The following is a 22,253-nucleotide window of genomic DNA, read 5'->3' as shown; positions in this document are numbered from 1 at the left end:
TTGGGCTTGCATGGCTTAAAACAGTAATTGGGTCGGGTTAAGGTTTACATCTTATACCCGATAGGTTCAGGGAAAAAAAGTTCGAGCTTGCTCGGTACCCCGCACACGTACAAGAAGGAAAACTAATTGCGAATCCTCACCAAGGAATGGGCTCTCCAACGTACGTAACTAAAATCCGTGTGAATCCAAAGCGCTCAATCTCTGTCAAATAATGGTGTGATGCATCCACGATGGAAGCATTATATACTTCGCTATTTTTCAGGTGCATTTAATCCTCTACGTTGTGACATTCCCAAGTCTAAAATATTCAAAATGTTTATAGATAAAATTTAGAATATCTAAAAATATATGATTGACAGGATGATGTTAATAATCAAGGCATAGCTCAGGCATTCCCTCTAACTAACGCATAATTAGGCATTCAAATATTCATTATAACCACAATAATGTAAATACCTAAAAATATGGTTGATTTATTCATGGAGACTTAGATGCCTATGCCTATGTAAATGAGGCTTTGAGCAGGCCATGCAACATGGTGTCTGACTGATGAGATAGTTTGATTTATGTATTATATATAGGACCTCTGCTCTGAGCCTCTGATACCATGTCGAAATTACCACTTATCTCAAAAGCTTAATGAGATAGATTTATTTATTTATTTTATATTTTCTTATAGTCCAAGCCCATTTAGTTTTGGTCTATGCTTTTAGTTTTCCTAATTTTGGAGCCATTTATGCTACAACTTATCTTGTCTTTTAGTTCTGAGCTATTGGTCAATTGATCAATAGCTCAAATATTGAATAATTTATTGAAATATATAATCAATATAGATATAAATATTTAAAATGTTTATATTATATATTCCTCCATGAAGTTTGAGGGAACTTGACTCGACTTGATCCGATATGCTATCAGGTCGAGACTGGTTGACCCATGCCCAACTTGCAAATTTGATGGGTTTGTGTAAATGCATCAGGTTAGAAATTGCCCTTAATTTTGAAACCACCAAAGCATCTGGAAAAGTTAAAATCGAATCAAATTGACTTTGGACGTCCAATTATGGACAGGCAGATAGGCCTTACATTCAAACAACTTACATAATCAGCATGACGTAGAGAAGAAAAAAAAATTCTTTACTTTTATTGAGTTCTTTTTTTTTTCTTTCCCTTGGATAAGAATTGATTTTCACAAGCGACTGAACAAGATTTCTTAATTGTTCGGATCCACACTGAAAAATATATGAGTGCATTTGCTAGATTCAAAATTCTCTGCATGATTTTAATTACCCAGATAAACTTGCCTTTTTTGTATCTGATATAGGGAACAAGAACATTCAAGCTACGCCAAACACTAAAAAAAGGCTATGGAATAGTATTCGAAAAAGTCCAAAAAGTGGACTTATTATGACGATTCTATTCAGCCAAAGTTGCAGAATAGAATTATTCCACGAATTAGAAGGTACTACTTATACTTCCAATTATAAATTTGTTCCTATTTGTTTTTTAATATATTGAAAACGAAAAGAAATTTTTATTGTTAGAATAAATCCAACTGACACATTTACTTATTTCTTCATTTATTCCTCTAATCAAATATATAAAAGATACTTATTTCATTGAACGGACTTTTCATCGCTCTTGAAAAAGAATCTACCAATTCTCTCCCGGTCTCTCGTGTCACAGTCGTGATCATTCACTGTTCCGGGACATCAGCAGAAGATTGGGAGAAACAATACAAGCTACAAAAGAAGGGGAAAAAAAAGAGGCACGGTATTCTTGATACGGCCACCTCTACCGGTGGGACTGGTCGTCGTGCAGAGATGGGAAAATCAGAGGGTATTCCCCCTGCCTCGCGAGCCCCCTTGCTCTTCTCCTCCACTATTATCATCCAAGAGTTGAAATTAAATTGAATATTGGCATATCCATATCTATTTTTGTTTTGTTTGACGAATATAAATATAAAAACGGATGTTAATCGGATGCAAAAATTCATATCTATATTTGTTTTAAACGGATACAAATACAAATTGTATACCAAAAATATAAATATAAATATGAACATAAATATGGATATAAATAAAAAACTTTATGATCATATAATCAAAAATATTACTAAGTGGATGATAAATCAAGCTAATGACATGTTAATATGGTTATATTTTTTTCTTTGTTTTGACAAAATGGTGAATCATGTTGTTCTAGCATGAGTACAACCAAGAAAGTCAGAAAAAAAAGTTGTCAAAGAGCAGGAGGGGCAACCTCATGGGTCTAGAGGACCCCATCCGAGTATTAAGCAACTAAGGAGATGACCCAGTCAGCAACCCTGCTCGTCTCTTGGTAGATATGAGTTGCCTGGAATGCGCCACAGTTTCTCATTAGCCTATAGATGTCCTGCAAAAGTGAGTAACCATTGCCGGTCCTATGCCGGCCCTAAATCTACTCGATCAGCATGGTGGAATTCCTTTCAAGTTGGATGCTATCCACTTCCAATATGAGCCTTACATAGGTAAAGCCTTCCCAAGCAGCTCTCAACTCTGCAGTAAGGATAGAACTATCAAAAAGGCATCGACCCCCGACCGTGATAAGTTTAGAATCATGACACCTAATCACAAAACCAATTCTTTTCTTGTTGCCACCACCAGTGATACCATCATCAAAGTTTACCTTAAGAAAGCTCGGGGATGGGGGCTCCTAGGATATAAAAACCATCTGGGTCACTGTAAAAGCTGAATGGGAGTCCCATATATCCCTTGCCATCCCAAGTGCTGCATAGGAAAGAGTTGAGTGATTTCAGGAGCTTGCAGTATAGCCTTGTCAGCCACGGTCCTCGGATGTTGCCTTCTATTTTCAAAGACACGGGCATTTCTATCTAGCCAAATGTGGTAGGCTACGTAAGCACACCTAACACCTCGAGCTACAGTAGTAATGCTCCTCATGGATCCCTTCAGGTAGCCAAGGAAGGCTTCAATAGAGGATTGAACTGCAAAAAGCTGGAAACACCCCAACCCCTCTCCAAACCTAAACCACCCATGGGCATCCAAATAGGATATGGGCGATGAACTCCTCAACCTCTGTACATCCATTGCAAGTAGGACTGAACCTCAACCCCTATTTGGCCAGCACACCCGTGGTTGGCAGACAGCTCCTTGCCACCTTCCAAATGAATAGGGCAATGCGAGGGTGAATGTGAAGCCTTTAGATCCAACTCCATCCATCCGTTGAGCCGCCTCAACTCTAACCAAATCACAAAGGTCACTAGCTCTCACCTTCGACCTATCGGCCGATCTCTAGACCATCCTGTCTGCAGCTCCTCAAGTGGGAATCAGTAGAGCTAGGACTCTTTCAGCCAACTGTGCCCCGAAGACTGCTGAATGGTAGCCTCGTTCCACCTTCTTTCCCTCGAGATGAACAAATCACAAACTTTGAGGCCGACCATGCTCTCGAGGTCGTTCATGGTAGACCATAGACCAAGTGGTTGCTTCATCATCCATCATATCAATCGACTGCCCATCTGATACTAGGGAGCACCAACGGGGTGTGAGCACATTTCTCCCTCCATATAAACGAGCCATGTCGCCAACCTGAAAATCGGGCACCGTAGTCCGCATGCCATATTTGGCCCTCATCAAGGTACTTCAAGACTCTCAAGTTCAAGAAGGTACCTAGCTACATATCTAGCATCAAGGAGTTCTTGCCTCAGGAGCAAGAAGTGAATGCCTAGCCCTCCACTGCTAAGAGGCTGACAAATCACCTCCCAAGCCACTAGGTAAACTCCACTTCTGCCCTCCCGCCTGCCCTAGATGAAGCTCCTGAACATATTCTCCAAGTTCCTCATGGTGCCTTGGGCACAATGGTATTATAGGTAGACCGAAATCGAACTGAGGATAGACCACACCAAGGTGACTCTTTCCATCATAGAGAGTGTGCTTGATTGCCACCCTCGAGCCTTTGCTTGATGCCCTGTTCAATGGTAGAACAGTCTGACCCGTGAAGGTGTCTTCCAATGATGGGCACACCCAAATACCTCAAAGTTTTCTCCCGCTCACCCACACCTAAAGCTTCCTTAATGATAGTCTTGAGTTGTGGCTTGATCTTTGGACTGAAACAGAAGGCTGACTTGGTTAGGTTGACCTGCTGCCCAGATACTACATAATACTCATCCAAGATCCTTTATCAGTTGTGCATTTTGCCTCATAGCCCGGGCAAATAACATGCAATCATCAGCAAAGAGGAGGTGTGAAATCAAGATGAAAGCCGATGCAGGTCTATAGACCTTAAGGACCTGAGTCGTTGAAGCTACCCAGAGGGCTCTAGATAAGGCGCCAGCACAGATAATAAAGAAGAAATGGAGAGAGTGGACAACCTTGTCGAAGCCCGATCGTAGACTCGAAGAAGAGCATAGGCATGCCATTCACTAGGATGGTGAAGGATGGAGCCTGAACACAACCTATAATCCATCTGATCCATGTCTAGCTTGACTCCCATCAAACTCCTTCGGCATGGGTCTCACTGGAGAACAAACATAAACTCCTGGGCATTGAGGACATTGTCGGAGATACTGTGACCCCTAACAAAGGCTCTCTGCTTAGGGATGATGAGTCAAGACAGGAATCCCCTCAGCCTGGACACCAGGATCTTTGTAGTGGCCTCGTAGAGGGTGGTGTACTGGCTGATCGGTCCATAGTAGCCCGGCTTCGAAGTGTCTTGCCCCTTTGAGATTAGAGTGATAAAGTACCTCTTCCAAGCCCTAGGCATCAAGGTCATCCCCAAAAACTGTTGGATGGCTACAGTCACCTCCTGCAAAATAATGGCCTAATATCTCCTAAAGAAAATTAGAAGAAACCCAACCGACCCAGAGCCTTATCCTCTGCCAAGGACCAAATAGCATCTTAAACCTCCCTGGCAATAATCAGACTGACAAGGGCAATATTTTCCTCCTCCGATACTCTCTCTGTCGATACTGGCTCGTGAAATGGCTCACTACTCTCAAGTTGAGCCGTCCACCTCAGCTTGAAAAACTACAGAAACTCCTTACTGATAGTTCTAGTATCATCTGTTACTTGACCACTGTTATCCTTGAGGCTTCCAATTTTATTCCTATCTCCTGATAATTGTCGACTAATGGAAGAATTTGGTGTTCCGATCTCTCTTCGCAATCCACTGCACCCTAGATTTCTGTCATCATAGGACCTCCTGCTAAAGAAGAAGCAAATGATGCATGGCTAACTATGCCCTAAGCTCCCCCAACTCCTCCTCAAACAAATCCTCGCCTGTTCCTCTCTAGATTGGAGGTTGGTGATAGAGGCTTCTTTCTCCTCCACCCTCTTGAAAATATTGCCTACATTCTTCCGATTCTACTTCCACAATCGACACTTCGTCCATTCCAATTTGTGGCTGACCCGATAGATGGCACCGCCTCGCACCACTATGCGCCAGGCCTCCCGCATAATATCCCATGATTGCAAATAGGAGAGCCAATTCTTCTCAAAACGACAAGGACTCCTATATGGGGTAAAGGATGAAGACTACCCAGGATGGGGCAGTAGTCCAAAGCGATACAGGGAAGGGGGCACACATGGTCGTCCGGAAAGAGCTACATTCACCTAGCTATGGTGAAAGCCCTATTGATCCTCTCCCAAACTCTCGTTCGGCCCAGAAAGTTATTACACTAGGTGAATCTCAGCTTTGTGAAACCGAGATCAACTAGGCCATTAGTCACAATAAAATTATAGAACTCTCTGACCTCAATCTTGCTGGTAAAAGAGTTAAAAAGGTCTTCTCTTATTTATTTTTTTTTCCGTTTATATTTCTATTTCGTTTCCACGTGTCATGTCTGATGTCTCCCAGTCGTCTCAAGACAACATCAACAGCTCCTCTTGTGTAACGGAGGCCCGCTTGATAGTCGTACGACCATTCCGGCCAGGCCTGGTCCGGCTCTCGTGAGTCGTGGCCCGGCCCGTAATCTATGAGGCGTGATGCCCAGCCAGCCACCGCCTCAGGCCTCGTCTTGTTAAAAGAAACGGAAGACGGCGTGTAGAGGGCGAGAAGAGATGGGAAGGGATCGCGGCAGCAACAGGAAGAGCCGGGACGATCGTAGCTCCTGCTCCTCCTCCTCTTTCTCTTCCTCTTCCTTTTCTGACAGCGAGAGCCCCGAAAGGAGGCGGAGGAGGACGAAGAAACGGGAGAGGTCGAGCCGCCAAAAAGATAGCAGCAGGCGTCGGAAGAGCGGACACCGATCTGGGAAGGACTCACGGGAGAGTTCTCGTAAGAGGAAGTCCAGGTCGGAAGAAAAAGAGGAGCGGCGGAAGAGGAGGCACAAGAAGAAGTCGCGTACAACGGCCGACTCGCCCTCGCTCTCGCCCTTTTCCAGCGATGTTTCCGACACCGAATCCTCAAAGCCAGAGGCGCTCGCTCGCCTCATCCTTCGGAGATATCCCGATGTCGCCGGCGATCTCCAACAGGTACTGCTTCTTGGCTCTATGCTTTCTTGATTACAGTCATATTTTTATTTTTGACTGTTTAATTTGAGAAGGTTGGTGCATGATATTGGCGATTCTGTAATTGTTTATAGTTGATATTTTTTCGCAGTCCGTGTGTTATGGGATTTAGGGTAAATTAGCATGCCTAATTGCTTGGGAAGTTTCACAAATTTGATATTTTTCGACTTGTTTGACAGAAATTATTATAATCTTCTCAAGGAAGGTTTTGATACAGCACCCAACATATATATAAATCGAAAGCTAGTTTGCATTTTAATGAGCTCTGATCTTTATAATGTAGCATGATGAACAAAATTGCGAACTTGTGGACCCCTTAAGGAATAGATCTATTTATTAGAAAACCATACCGAGTAGATTCTCCAAATTACTTACATAACTGACAAACAATGATCTAAATCATTACCCCTTGTCAAATGGTGCTAACGTAACTAATAATGATTATAATTTATATGAATTTAGTTATAATTTAACTTGAATCACTTCATGATTGCCTTATCACCGTCATTGTTGGATAATTTTTCTTAATGAAGGTGACCAAGCTATTGTTCATTCACTGCTTTCTTTCTAGCTACAGTTTTAGCTCTTCTTGAATATTCATCGTAGAAAAAGCTCTCCTGACAATTCTTGTTGCAATTAATTCTGTTGATCTTAGTTTCTCCAGTAAGTGTACTATTTGTTCTTTTTGCCCCCTGGGTCCCACCAGTGTGAATTGATTCAATCCACACCATGCAGGTTCATACATTGTGATAAAGGCCTGTATCTTACTTTCCTTTTTTGTTGAGGATAGTCCAAAACTCCTCCGATGATTGTTTCACTCTTTTGGCATTTTTTCGAGGATTTGGTGGTTCAATATATATGTATAAGATGTGTAGTGATGCATAATTGTCTTCAACATCAGATAAAAGGATAGAACCCATTTGTTTTAGCCTTTTGTGGTTTTCTTGGAATAGACAATTTTATTATACTTTTCTTTAATTTGAGTAGGGAATATGGAGTTTGAGGAAACTGCTCCATGATATATCACATTTCCATTTACTTTGGGTCCTAAGGATAGTTTCTTAGTACTTGGAGGCTATTACAGTGGGTTTCTAGGTGTTCCAGTTAGAAGGAGACTTGTCAATAGCAATTAGCCACAAATTAACAGGCGTTCGTCTATGTCCATGCCTTAACATCCATATTGTCATCTCAAGAATTTTTAGTACTTATTCCTTACATGATTTGTCACCCAATATATCTAATGATTGGTGTTAGATTGGAAATATCATGTGCACATGACTCATGTAGGTGGAGGTTTCATCCCCTGATGGCCATTATATGCCTACTCGATATGCCACTCTGACCATTCCCGTCCACACTAGCTCCATGTGATAGGTGTTGCAATACCTTCACTTGCCAGGTGGTTCATGTCCAAGAGAATGTGGGTAAATGGAGTATACAGAGTCCAAAAGACATGAATCAGAATTGGTACTGCTAGCACATGAGTTCCATATAATGTACAAAATCTTATATGTCTTGTGTACTGTTTACCATGGTTTGAGTTTGACAGTGTCTATTAGTGTGGACAGGGTTGTGTACTAGTTTGCAACTTTGCATGATAAAATTACTTAGGCCTACATTATTACATCGCACATAATAGCACAGACATCCAGGATGATCTTTGATATTAGATTTCTATTGGTTAGATTCAAAACATGTCTATGCTTTATGTCACAAAAATACAAGAGTCACAAATCTTAGCATGCGACTTATGATTCTTGATATCTTAATTTCCTACCATGCGCAAAGTGTGGGCATGGTACAAAGTGATGACTGGCAAGTCTTTTGTGCTGGCAAATGTTTGGAGTAGGCAAGCTTCAGAGTTTAGTCCTTGATCTCCAAAATGCTGCATGATGATCACCATTAGATTTGTTTCATTGTTGCTACAGTGTGACCTTTGATGGATCAAGACACATCCACTTGGACAAACATACGCATCTGATTGGATTGTATAGTCATGGATTCATCTGATTATTTTTGTGGTCAAATAAAGAGAGTGATTGGGGCAATGTTCTAGAATAAGAAGAGCACCGGAATTAGAAAACTTGCAAGTTGCAACTTGTTCTTGTGCCACTATTTTCATTTGGAAGTATGTCGTGTGATCCAACTATTTACGAAGTTATGAACTTTATGGAAATATTTTTAATTCTAGTTTTCTTTCATCAGGTGTCTCTAATGTGTTATTTTTATTCCAGCTTCTCCAAATGATAGACAATGGACAGGGTGTTGATATCAGTGGAATTTCTAACAACTCATTGGTGAAACTTTTGAAGAAACTTTTCTGGTCTCTAAAGCTTAAGCAAAATGAAAATGGAGTTTTTTTGCGGCCTCAAATGGGCCTTCCTACACTTAAGGTTGTTGGATCGCTATTAGGCTCACATCTTAAACCTGGAGACGGTCACCATCCAATTCCTGGATCACCAGATAGACGACGATCTTCGCCATCTGATAAGAGAAGTAAAGATGATATTGATGCTGCACAATTGGCAGAAATGCATGATAAACAGGAATCCCCAATTCCCTGTAGAAGAAGGTGATATCATTTTGTTTCTTTCAATGGTCCTATTTCAATAATGCAAAAATTTGCTTCTCTGTCAGGATAACTTTATTTTGTCCTGTCGCATTTGTAGTCTGAACTTAGTATCATTTCTGTGTGTGTACCTTGTGAAGTACAATTTTGATTGCGTTGCTCCTATATTGTGAACACTATGGTATATATTTATTTTCTGATCTCTGTCTCTCTCTCTCTCTCTCTCTCTCTCTCTCTCTCTCTCTCTCTTTTCAACCAGTATTCCCTTTTATGCATGTTTGTGCTATTACACTATAGTACTATTAAATAAGGTAAGTAGATTGGTTAAAGTTAATGCTGTCAATATTTAAAAATACTAGTTGGTTTCTTTGTAAGTCATGAATATTGCTTCACTATGCTGAGATCATCACTTAAGTGGTGCAATTCTTTTGTTAAAAACTAATCAATGCTACATGCTTGTCTATTAAACAAAAGGTTTGCACATGCACTCTTCGAGAAATTGTAAATGTAATCATCATAGTTTATCGTGCTTTCAATATTCTATTCCTGTTAGTAAGTCTTTTTCTAATTGATCTCTAGTAAGTATTGCTTTTTAGTTTTCCAAACTTAAAGTTTAAATTTTAAATGTGAGCAATATATAGACTATGCAAATATTATAATAAGTCTGCAGTAGGCTGCTTAATAGTTATTTTAAGTGCTGTAAAAACTTATGATGCATATGTTTCAATTTTTCAGCGGACAAGAGACTGTGCTATCTATTTGGTTAAAATGCCATGGTATTGGAATGTAGGTTTTAGTCATCCATATATTTTCTTTACCATTCTAGACAAAATTTTGAAGCATTTTAATCAGTTCATAAGCTACATGATATATTTTAGACTATCTCACAAGAAGAAGATTCTCTGCATTTTATTTTATTTTATTTTGTTGGAAGGGGGCAGCCTATTGGTAAATCTCCTTTTGAGTCATATACATGTTCCTTGAGTTGATGGTCATGCAGATTGTAGAAGAGGAATCATGTTGCTTAATCACTTCAAAATAGATTTATTTTTGCCAGAGATTCTGTTCTGATGAGAACATTCTTGGAAAGTACACTTTCCCTTAAATACCTGTTACTGTTTCTTTTACCTATATCTTAGCGATCTTCAACTGATCTTTTTGTCCTTGGTTTACCTAGTTATAGATACACTGATTGATGTGTCGATGAACAGAAATGAAGAGCATGGTAAATGGCATGGAAAACATGTCCATCAAATGCGACAGAGAATTAATATCTAATTTATTAGGACAATGTATAGAAATGCATCATGGGCTGAAATAGATTAGATTCATGGGAATGTTTCTAGTGTAAGTAGAGAATGCTGAATGGAGTGGGAATTGGAATCATCATCTGCAGTTGTTTTCAGGTGCTTGTATGTTGTGTAGAAATATTAGGAAAGATGAGTTATTATGATTGTACTTATAAATTTCCATATATGACAAAAGATTTAGGGAAAATATATTGAGACAACTATTAGATCTGCATACTTACATTGTTTTAAAAAATAACACTTCATAAGCTGTATAATGTATTGAAGCCACAAAGAGTGTATTTAAGAAAGAATTGAGTGCACTAATGGTAGATGAAGTGCTAGACTGTTGATTGAAATGGTTTTCATGAAGATTGAAAATTGTAGCTGCGAGGACCTAGATTTGTATTTATGTATTTATCCATGTATGATCTCGGTGTTCACACGTACACATGCATAACATACACATACATGTCTGCGGTGCATGAGTGCATTGATATATGTGTATATCTATGTATGTATATGTATATGTAGACATGCATAATATATGTACATGCATATATATGAGCGCATGTGTGTGAGTACAGTAACTTTAAGAAAAACTGATGGCAGTTTAGGGAAAAAAATTGGCAGATGCAATCTTTGTCGGGTTTCAAAATTCCTAGTTTATTATTTATAAATTCCTTGACTGTTTCTTTTCAAGTCCCCCTCCCTCCCCCTTGAGTAACACGTAATTTAAGGAATTTAGATGCCTTAAAATAATTGTCTTCCTTTCATATAAATAATTGTTCAATCGTCAAGTGTTAATTGTAGGTCATATTGCTGTTGATAGTTTTCACATTTATTCAATATAAATAACAAGAGTAGAGCAAAATTCCTGTCTCGTTCTTTTTCCTGCTAGTTCACATGCTTCAGCTGTTGTAAGTATATCTCTATATGAAATGCCAGTTTATGAAAATTGGCCAGTTTGGTAAAACAATTTGAATCGTATCTGGTATGGCGATTTGGTTCTCTGGGCCAGTTTGAAAATCCTGCTTCACATTTTCCATAATAGGAATTCAATTTCAAGTGGTGACACCACATGTTGTATGTTCGTTCCATGCAATATTTTAATTAAATTCTATTGGATGGAACAGTAGCCAATTTTACATCTGAGTACTTGGTCATGTAGTTTAATCATAATAATCTACAAATGTTTAGGTTTCGTTTCATCTCAAAATACATTTCCTTGGTCATGTGGTGTAGTCATAATAATCTACTAAATGTTTAGGTTTTGTTTCACCTCAAAATACATTTTTCTTTCATTTTTCTTTATCTTTTGTCTTTTTTCTGTTATGGTGCACCTTACATAGCTTTTCTTGATGTGTTAAGATCTAATCTTCTTTCTGGCATTAGTTTGATGACCCATTAAGATCAAATTACAATGGTCAAGATTCTTAATTTCTTTCCGTGTCTCAAACAATGTAATCAACTTCCCCTGCAGGTTAATTGGGCCTGAAATGCCATCTCGTGAGTTGCTAGATGCAGCAGCTAAATTAACAGAGGCAGATAATTTGCTGAGGTACTTACTTGTAATTGTTTCTGATATGTTTCTCCTCTAATTGTTACATTTTCTCAAATCATTTTTAGCATTACATTTTTAAAATGTGCGGTATGTTAAGGTCTTTCCTCTTGTAAACATCTTGGCTTATTTTGAGGAAAATTTTTCCATCTTCACTTTGCATTACACATTTTTGACTTGTGAAATCTGTTACTGTACTGTCTTCATATTGACCATAGTTTTTCTTTCCATTAAAGTTTTGTTGATGGACAACAAAATTTTCAGGGAAGCTGATTTGGAAGTTGACGATAATTTGCTTATAGGCCCTCCTCCACCTGCCATGGTTGCTGAAGCTGAATCTGCAAATGAAGCTGAGCGGTTTGAGGAGGTACCAGTGGCTTCTTATTTTTGTTGCTTATGAGCAGTTTCCTCTGAATTCAGGGAAACCCTAAGGGCTCGTTTGGTTCGCGGGAAGTATTTTCCCTCCTAGGAATATGATTCCTGGGAATCAGATTCCTAGGAAGAGGATACCTAGGAAAGTACTTTTGACATGTTTGGTTAACCATGGGAAAGTGACTAATTTCCAAAGTGCTTATGTTTGGTTGACCATCCACTTTCCTAGGAAAGTTATGTATAATTCCTATTATGCCCTTAATAAAAATTAGGTCTTTAATGCCTCTTTAATGCTTCTTTAATGCTGAAGGGTCTTTTTGGGAAAAAATAAAAAAGGAGTGATTCCCACCTTATGGGAAAGTAACTTTCCCATGTTTCTCATGGGAAAGACTTTCCCATGAAATGTGGGAATCATATTCCCATGGGAATACAACTTTCCCATCTCTCTCCTTTGAAAACTCCAACCAAACAAGAGGCATTTCATTACTTTCCCGTTGACCACACTTTCCCCCCTCGTTTTCCTGCGAACCAAACGAGCCCTAAAGAGTCCAGCCATACTGGTCTGCAAGAGTTTAGAAATGCCCTTGATTTTTTTTAATAGCAAAAAAATTCAGTAACTGAACGCCACCAAGGTGCAGGCAGGAGGTGGTTGTTTGCTGTATACTAGATTTACTTTGATGCTTGCTATGAAATTGACATAAAAAATTAACATTTCAAAGGTGGTTGTTTTTAAAATGTAGTAATATTAATTGATGGAGGACTTATGGGCATGCTTTTTAAATCTAAATGACATTTACATGGATATAGTATATTACTCCATATCAATTTAGCTGTGTATTTATGTTGATCAGGTGGCTCGAATTGCTGCAGCAGATGTCGATAAACCGTATGACGTACTTGGAGCAAATTGGAAAACTTCATTTGATAGCATCAAGAAAAGGTAATAATCTACTTTTTGTTGCCTAATTTATGTTTTGTGCATGAAGATGACCCTAGATCGAATTATAAACCTTATTTGCTGTTGCTGCTGGATTTATGATATGCTAGATTTACATGTCAGGGAAGTTGATGTCTTAAAGGTGAAAAGGAAGAAACTTTAGGTCAATCGTCATAATTGATAAAAGATGCCTATCAAAATTATGGGGAGAAACAGTTTTTAGTTTCAACATTATAATAAAATTGAAGCTCATTGCTGGTCCTAGTGATGCATGATGACATCTTGCACTCGAAATTGAAGAACTTCTGTGATGATAAATGATTTAACCAATCAATTTTGGTATGCATTCTGTTGGAGATAGCACAGGGAGATATCAAAGAACAGGAAGTGGAAACATCAAAACATGGGGCATAGACTTTGAAAAGAAGGGTTAGTCATCATGTAAAACATTGTAAGCTTTGTCTATATCTTGCATAGCAGAAAGATAAAAGTTTGTGACTTTGCCAACTCCCCCAAAGCCCCCCAACTCCCCTGGGAGTAAGGGTGGCAATTGGTTGGGGTTGGGACCGAGTCAAACTCGTGTCAGGTCAATAAACCCTCTACCCATAACTAACCCATTTTTTTCTTCATGGATCCATACACCATACCTAAGCTGTTAACCCAATTAGCACTTCACATGCCAATTATATGCCTGTGGGTGTGTGTAATGGCCAAACCCAAGGAATTTAGGGTTGACATCCAAATAAATTTAGAAAGCAAGGTTAAAAAAAAAGTGAAGGGAAAATGATAAATCTTTTAAACAAACTGTTCCATCCACTTCTCTTTTATCTATTTTTATTCTTTTAACCGTTAATTATACAACCTTCATAATCATCCAATTCAGTCATAGCTCATCAGGCAACTACCACTATCTTAGGGGCTTTTGGAGATGAATTATAAAGGTTTGTTCAACCTGTGGTGGCCTATCGGGTTGAAAGGGCCAAACTCCCATTTATAATCAGGTTGGTCTTGGCTAAAACGTACCCAACTCAATTACAGAATCCCTCAACCAAACCTATTTATTTCGGATAGATTCAGCTGCATTTGATGGGTCTAGGTCAAAAACCTAAAGTAAATTATTGCTCATAATACTTGATTAAACAACATGCCACAACTTATGGTTAATTAAGGAGTGTATAGTATCCTAAATATTAGGGGTCATGTACAAGCAATGGTAAGTCTTATAGCAAGGTCCGCAATCTCGGTAATGGGTACTGTATCAGTACTTTATTGGTTCGGTACGGTACGATACAGTATACCTATTTGCCGAAATAGCTTTCTAACTATTTTTCTCAATTTTCATCTTGGTACGTCTTGGTGTGGACCGGTACATACCTCGATACCCCTTGATATGGGGCGGTACACCTCGGTATGAGCGGTACAAAGCTTGTACCAATTTGAAGGTGTGTTTCATATCGGTTTTCTTCCGGTACGGTACAGTATGCCCCGTACTGTGGATCTTGGCCTATAGAGTTAAGAAATGCTATGTCTTTTGTCCAGAAAATCTATTTTCTAACAAATCCTGATAGAACTAGCGATCTTGGTTAAACATGGTCAAGCAAGGTTTTCTAGAGCATCATCTGGAATTATGGTCAGTACTTAGATGGAACTAGGGTTTGAAGATAATCTTCTTTTGGTCCTGAGAAGGGTTTGTTGGAGACATTGAGGCCTGGTTGTAATAAGATTTGGATTAATCTGGTTGGCAGGAAAAGGTAACTGTAGTGGCTAGGAAGAAATAGATGGGAGGAAGAGAATATAAAAGAAGAAAGGCAAAGGGAATGCAGTAAAGATTAGAGGAAGGGAGAAAAGGCTGGCCTAGCCTAGCCCTTCTACTAGTATCTTGTGTCAAAAATCAAGAATGCTCAGAGTGCCCAGATAATAGCCGGTTATATAATGTTTCTCCAGTTCTCTAACCTTCCTATTTGGGTCCAACTTGGTATGTTGTGATGAAAAAAGAAATAAACTTCTGATTTCTCTCTGCGCCGACCATTTCTTTTCACTTCGGCCCCTTCATTCATGATGTAAAACCAAACAATAACCAATTTTAGAAAAACCACCCATATTTCCTTGCAAAAGAACCTTCCCATTCTTTATTGATAAATTAACAATACCTTATGAGTAATCATTGGCATGTAGCAGAAACTAAATCTGCATGACATCCCTGATTTGCTGATTGAACTGGTTCCAACAGCTTCGCTTTCCTCTCTCTTTCTTCTAATTTAGCCTCAACAAGTACAAAAACCTTCTGGCAACAGTTTGTCATGAAATAAGATTCGCCGATGGGGTTGAATAACATATTTTGTATTAATGCTTGTGTTTTAGCAAAGGTGAATGATGGGTCTTTTAATTCATATGTTTTGCCGTCTAGACTTCTGGTGATAAAGTTTTTATTTTCTTGAAATTGTTCAATTTAAAAATGATCAATTTGAACTGTTATGGAGATAATTATTTCTTTTTGGGGGTTTTATATAGATCTGTTTTCATAGGTACTGGAAGTTATCTCTAATGGTGCATCCAGACAAATGCTCCCATCCACAGGCACACCAAGCATTTGTGATATTGAACCAAGCTTTCAAAGATTTACAAGATCCTGACAAGGTTTGACTTGTTATACTATGCTACATAGTTATGCGAAGAGCTAGTATTAGCTTTTGACTTCCTTTCAGTTTTGAAATTTTGTTTAGAAAGGCCGCTGCGCCAACTTTATCAATTAATGCAAATGAGTTCTTAAGTGATATTTTTTGTTAGAGACTTAAAACATAATAAAGTGTTATAGTTTTATATTTGAGATAACAAATTAGTTTATCAGAAAGGTGGAAACATATAAGAAGCTTCTGTCAAAACAAAATTTGAGAATATAAATATCATTTTATCATGGCAGCTGTCCTAGAGCTTTTCACATCATAGTATGCATATTGTCAAGATATACACATCTGGACAGGCCCTGACATTTCTGTCATTTTATTTTTATGGATAAAAAACCAATATCCAGTCAAGTTCATGCCTGAGTCTTGGCTTACGATGGTTGAAGTGATCGAACTAATCTGATAGGGGAAGGGAATAGCCTGAATAAGTATAATAGACTAGTAATAGGTCATAATTCTGATATTGCTTCGTGCAACAATATATGGACTAGACGGTGCATATTTTGCAAAATACAGCTATAGGTAGTGGATTATAAACTGTGCGCCTGCCTAGTAGGTATTAGAAGGTTAGCATTCACAAGCTGAAGCAATTATGCATGTGGTCATAATTGTTTGATGAAGTGGTAGTCAATACCAATATACTTTTCGGTCCAGTTGAAAGTCTATTATTAGCTTTTTGATTAGCATCCCATTCATCTCAATAGGAAGGAGTAGAGAGTAGGTAATCTGAGAGAGAACTTGGGTAATGATAGCAATGTTTATAAAATGAGCCATTGTGTCACACAAAACCTCCATTTGTGGTTAGAAACACTCCCTATTCTTTTAGGAGAGGAAAATATCCACCAGCAGAGCATAAATTGGGCAGACCAGCCTATGCAGTATTAGAAGGCTGAGGCTGGCTGGATGGTGGAAATGAGAGAGCAGTGATGGGCCCCTTAATGGGAAATGTGAAACAATGACGATAAAGAATGTGCAAAATGCTCTATTATGAATGGAACAGATGAATACTAACGAATAGGCTTGCAGCATTAGCATGCAACCATGGACCATCCAATGACTCTTGTTTTTTTGTAGAATCCTACTAGGTTTTTCCATTGGTAAGATAATATTTCATATTTAGGTCCCAGTAGGGTTTTGGTATAGCTTGCATCTGATAGACATGCATATATTTAAGTATTATTTGTTTCGATAACAATTTTGTCTATGAAAAATTTAACTTCAAGCTCCAAGAAGTAGAAAAGATCTACATTATTTTTTCCAAACTAACATAAGAGTTTTTACTTTATAATTCAGATTGAGAGGGTGGAAGCATGTTCACTGTGATTATGTATTTACAAAGTTTATGGTCAAAACCTCATGAGTCCTAGAACATCTCAATAGTAGCTCTGTGAAGCTGAGCGTAAAGACTCTCGAATGGAATTGCTTAAATGAGAAAAATGCTACTTGGATGAGGTTACTGGTCCATATCCAATGATAAGTATAAAGTGCTCTGTCACTATCTTGTGTGCAGCTTCATGGTGTGCCAAAATTCGTGAGTGCAACCACCTGGTCATCCTGTTTACAGATCTAGGTCTGGTTAGAAAAATTTCAAAATCATTAGAATTAAATTTCTGCAAAGTTTTGTTTGGGTATATAGATCGGGTTCTTCTGCTTTCTTTTCTTTTATGTTTATCATCTCCCTCTGTGGATGCGTATGTGTGCATGCGCATGCACACTTGTGTGTGTTTTTCAGTCTTTCTAGGAAATAGATGGTAGACCTTAAAGTTGCAGTGTTACTTCTTTTCTTCTTGGGAGAAGTGATTCACGTTTTTGACTTGCTAATTTAGGACAAGTGGTTGTTTCTTTTTTATGCTTTTCCTGTGAACTACAAAACACTCATATTGGCTTATATAATTGATTATCTATTAGTAAAATATATTAGTGACCCCTGCACCTTAAATATATCCCTTCCTTACATATTGAATTCTCCTGAAGATGATCTCAGGTTCAACAGAAAAACTCCATCTAATTGAGTTTAGCTGCTAGGTAGTATAACAAATTTTGAGAAGATTTCTAGCAAATTTAGTTTTATCAAACCTTACAACGTCCTCTGTACTAAAGCTTCATATTGTTTGATTATCCTACATAAGTGTTCAATTCTTGTTACCCTCGATGCTTTCATGCATTGAATTGTGATGCGTGAACTTGTCCTTGTCATCCTAATGCGTATTATCTTTAGATAGTTTGTTCAAGAAGCTTGGTTTGACATGTTAGTTTGTTCTTTTTTTTGTCATTGAGATTTTTTTTGATGATTTAGTTTCTAGTTAATTTTCTGCTACCTGTTTTACAGAGAAAAGCTTTGGATGAGAAAATTAAACTTAAAGAAGAACAAGAGGAGTTCAAGGTAAGATTTCTTGTGTCTAGATGCCTCCTTGGTCTACTCTCACTTAAATTGCCGATTTAGTTGAAATTCTGAATTGCTCTGCCTTTCCAAACAGCCAAGTGGAGGTTCCTTTGTTCAAATCTATTCTTAGATTTCATTGGACACATTTAACAGAAGTACCTTTGGACAATTCAGCATTCTGTTGCATGGTTATGAAGTCAATTATCAAATGCAATGTCTGTCTGAATTGAATAAATTTTACATCATCTAATATTTATAATATCTTGTAATAAATCTTGTTATTTTTATCTTTTTCTTTCCTAACCAATTTTTTTTATATTAATGTAGATTGAGTTGCAGGCACTTTGTGAAGCTGCACAATGGAGACGATCACAAGGTTAGCTATTTTATACTTGATAATCAGAATATAGCAACATAAATATTCTAATAATTTCATTTAGAATATTATCTTTCAATTTGATTGTGCTAAACATAAATGTTGATTTTTAAGATTGAACATTGGAAGGCTGATGTCTTTATCAAACAGGCAATATTAAATATGCATTAACAAGATTAAAATTTTTAAGCAGTCAATGAAAATGTTGGGCGAGAGAGATGATACAAAAGATGAGGATTGTTAGGAACATATCTGTGGTAGAACTTTATCAATAGGTAATAAATGGTACAGTTTGGGAAATCTAGATAAGATTAAAATTTTTAAGTAGTCAATGAAAATGTTGGGCGAGAAAGAGATGATACAAAAGATGAGGATTGTTAGAAGCATATGAGGAGGCATATCTTGTTAGCTGCCTGTCTCGGGTTTATGTTGAAGTGTCAGAAAAGAGGAAGATCACTTTTACTGACTAGGATAAATGTCACAGGATTTGTCATTATGTGTTAATAGAAATGTAGCCTCTATTTGAAATTCCCTAGGTATATGTACACATGCTGTCCTATATAACAAAACGAGAGAGGGAATATGCTGAAAAGATTCCATCTGCCAAAATCTGTTGAGAAAAATGCTATTAAATTAATGAATAAGACTTACTAGAAGATAATCTTATAAGGGTGTAGAGGGTATGAAGGGAACTTGCACAATTATGATGCACATGTATTTTTATTTTTTTAGAAAACTTTGTTCTAATCTGAGAGTCTGACCGAACTTCCACATAACCTCATCTATAAACAAACTCAAGCATCTGTCCAATTTAAAAAAATTAACAATAAAGATTCATTTTAGATAATAATAAGAAACCACTTAGGGGGAAACAAGACTCAAACATTTGTGGAAATCAAAATTTTAAGGGAAGATATGTTTTATTCTTATGATCTTATTTTTATTTATTATTATTTTAATGTGCAGTGCACTTGCTTGGTTGCTAGTGTGTGTATATATCAAGAGAGGGCCAAAGAGAGAACATTGTTGAGTGCATTTTCATTTTGGAACATTAAGGGTCAAACACTCTCAGAAGCACTCTAGCACTCTCTGATAGGTGAGGGGGAGAGTACATCAAATGCTAAATGTTAAATTATTGGTGAATAACTAATCATTCAGACAATCCAAATTGGAGAGGCACACAATTGATCATGGTCTACGCTGCTGGAGAAGTGCCTCTGATCTATGCATCAAGTGGATGCAGTAATGGACATTAACAATTGTGGTAATGTACTAACAAAGATAATAGGGCACGATTCATATAAGAAGATCTCCTTGTGTTTGAATTTTAAATATGTTTCATTGTAGAATATATCCTATTGATTGATGCTAATAAACATGATATTTTAGTATGCTTATTGGGTCCTAGAAAACATCATCATTTGGTTCCCAAAAGAAGGTATTTTGCTAGTCTTTTTCTTAAAACAAATGTTTGAATAGAAAAAGATAAACAGAACCTTGGAGCGTCATGAACTTCCATATGGCGCACTAACTCAAGGTTGTATCATGTTGGTAGGTATATCTATTGAGGGTGATGAGGAACTTCTTGCAATCCCTAAAGAGGCTCCAAAAAGAGAGGAGTGGATGACAACATTACCACCTGAAAGGAAGGTAAGCAGCCAGTCCACTGCTTGTCTTTATATTTCTTTTCAACTCAGTCAGCTGCAAGAATGAGTAATCTTAATTATTTCTTTCTTTTGTAGCCAGGAATGACTATGCAGTCAACATCATTTAGTAGGACAAGTAAAGAAGGACGAGGAGATACTAGCATTTGGACTGACAGCCCTCTTGACAAAGCAGACAAAGCAAAGCAAAAGTATGAATTCACAATCTTGTACATATCCGGTCAATATTTGCTATGTTTGTGCTTAATGCTAGGTTGTGGTTTATGCAGCCCTTAGGACATGATATGGGACTGAAACTAATCTGTAACAATAATGATTGTTGATAAAAAAGTGCAATAGGGTATGAGATCTGTAAAATATATTGCCATTTTTTTTATAAAAAAATAATTAACCAGATGAATACTATGAACCTATGGTTTCTCAGTACTCGCTTTGCCACACATCATTCTTTGCATCATTTTCCGCATGTCTAGTTCTCCTGGTTGCCCCATGAATTACCCTGCTTTGTCCTATGTTCCATCTGCCTGTGCAAGCAGGTCCTACCTGCTATTACTGGATACATTCAACCGACAAGGTGTGACCAAATAAGCACATAAATGTTCTACCTTCTGCAATCAATGATGTTACTTCAGATCAGCTAGTCCATTTACTGGCTTCATCATCAGTAGACTTAGTGGACAATGTAACCATGCAAAATTTTTGAAATCCTCCATTTGGTGCACTTGAATGCTGGTGTAAAAAATTTTTATCCAACCAAGAGTTGGATGATTTTGGTACTTTTTATTAGCAGTTATCCAAGGCAAACAATATGCATTTGCTCAGTCTATTATGTACTTCTCACCAATAATGTTATTCATTCTGCATGCATATCTTTTCTGGATTTAGAACTTCAAGGCAAAGAATATGCGTTTGCTCAGTCTACTGTCTAGTTTTCACTAATGTTGTTATTCGTTCTGCATGCACATCTTTTCTGGATTTAGAGTAGTAACTTGGTACTTTTACTGCAGTTATCTAGAGGCTTACAACAGAACCAAAGCACTTGCTGACGCAGATGACCAAAAGAGAGGAGCAATTTCAGATGCTGAGCTAGTTGACAAATTTAACTCTTCCAAGCGCAAGAAATCTCTTGTGCAAAAGCATACAGAAGAAATAAGTAATCCGAGAAAGAAATCCAAACAGCCGGAGAAAGAGGAATGGGAGGGTAAACACCCTTGGAAACCCTGGGATCGTGAAAAGGATTTGGTAGCTGGACGGCAAAAGGTCAATTTTGATGCGGAGGATATGGTACAAGGATTGACTTCTCGTTTCTCCTCCGGAACTTACCAGAGAAACTTCTTGTGAGCAGTCCGGTAGTGTAAACTCTCTGTATTTTATTGTTCTCAGACATGTCTGATGGTTACCGGAGTTGCCGGCTGACTAGCTGTGGAATCCAATGCTTGGAAAAGGGAGAGAAAAGGATGAGCAGATGCAGAATGGAGCTTCGGTGATTTGTTTCTCTATATGAACAGATCTGTGATGCCGAACCTGTTCGTTTGCCCTTTCCCATTGTTTGGTCTGCCGTCATATCAGTCAGACACCATGTAACATGGCCTGCTCAAAGCCTGATTTACATCGGCATGGGCATAGGCATAGGCATCTAAGTCTCCAAGAATAAATCAATCATATTGTTAAGTATTTACATTATTGTGCGTTATAATGAATATTTGAATGCCCAATTATGCGTTTTGGTTAGAGGGAATGCCTGAGCTATGCCTTGATTATTAGTATTATCCTGTTGATAATATATTTTTAGAATATTCCAAATTTTATCTGTAAACATTTTGGATATTTTAGAATATCCAAAGTGTTGTGCTCGGTATGCATAATCTTAGACCTGGGAAGGTCACAACGTAGAGGATCAACTGCACCTGAACAATAGC

The 22,253-nt window shown here is 37.9% G+C and overlaps 1 protein-coding gene across 1 annotated transcript; it reads left to right on the top strand.

The window, feature by feature from the left end:
- The first annotated feature begins 5,887 nt into the window (after positions 1-5,887).
- LOC103719586 (DNAJ heat shock N-terminal domain-containing protein) lies at positions 5,888-22,049 on the top strand. Its single transcript, XM_008808906.6, has 11 exons — positions 5,888-6,463; positions 8,734-9,071; positions 11,841-11,918; positions 12,183-12,285; positions 13,142-13,230; positions 15,753-15,864; positions 18,241-18,294; positions 18,622-18,670; positions 20,226-20,320; positions 20,413-20,525; positions 21,342-22,049. The coding sequence occupies exons 1-11, from the start codon at positions 6,053-6,055 to the stop codon at positions 21,673-21,675; spliced, it is 1,776 nt and encodes a 591-aa protein (XP_008807128.3). The 5' UTR covers positions 5,888-6,052; the 3' UTR covers positions 21,676-22,049.
- The last annotated feature ends 204 nt before the right edge of the window (positions 22,050-22,253 follow it).

The sequence above is a fragment of the Phoenix dactylifera genome, chromosome 3 (assembly GCF_051530095.1).
Source record: "Phoenix dactylifera cultivar Ajwa chromosome 3, Ajwa_hap1_PhDact_Kaust_v1.1, whole genome shotgun sequence".
NCBI classification, from domain to species: Eukaryota; Viridiplantae; Streptophyta; class Magnoliopsida; order Arecales; family Arecaceae; genus Phoenix; species Phoenix dactylifera.
Note: the sequence above shows the minus strand (reverse complement) of the source record. Positions and strands in the feature narration are given on the sequence as shown.

What these genes read in the sequence shown, in the direction of transcription:
- LOC103719586 (XM_008808906.6), top strand. Translation starts at nt 6,053, where the DNA reads ATGGGAAGGGATCGCGGCAGCAACAGGAAGAGCCGGGACGATCGTAGC. An exon ending in GAGGCAGATAATTTGCTGAG is followed by an intron (nt 11,919 to 12,182) that starts GTACTTACTTGT and finishes CAAAATTTTCAG; the next exon opens with GGAAGCTGATTTGGAAGTTG. An exon ending in CATTACCACCTGAAAGGAAG is followed by an intron (nt 20,321 to 20,412) that starts GTAAGCAGCCAG and finishes TTTCTTTTGTAG; the next exon opens with CCAGGAATGACTATGCAGTC.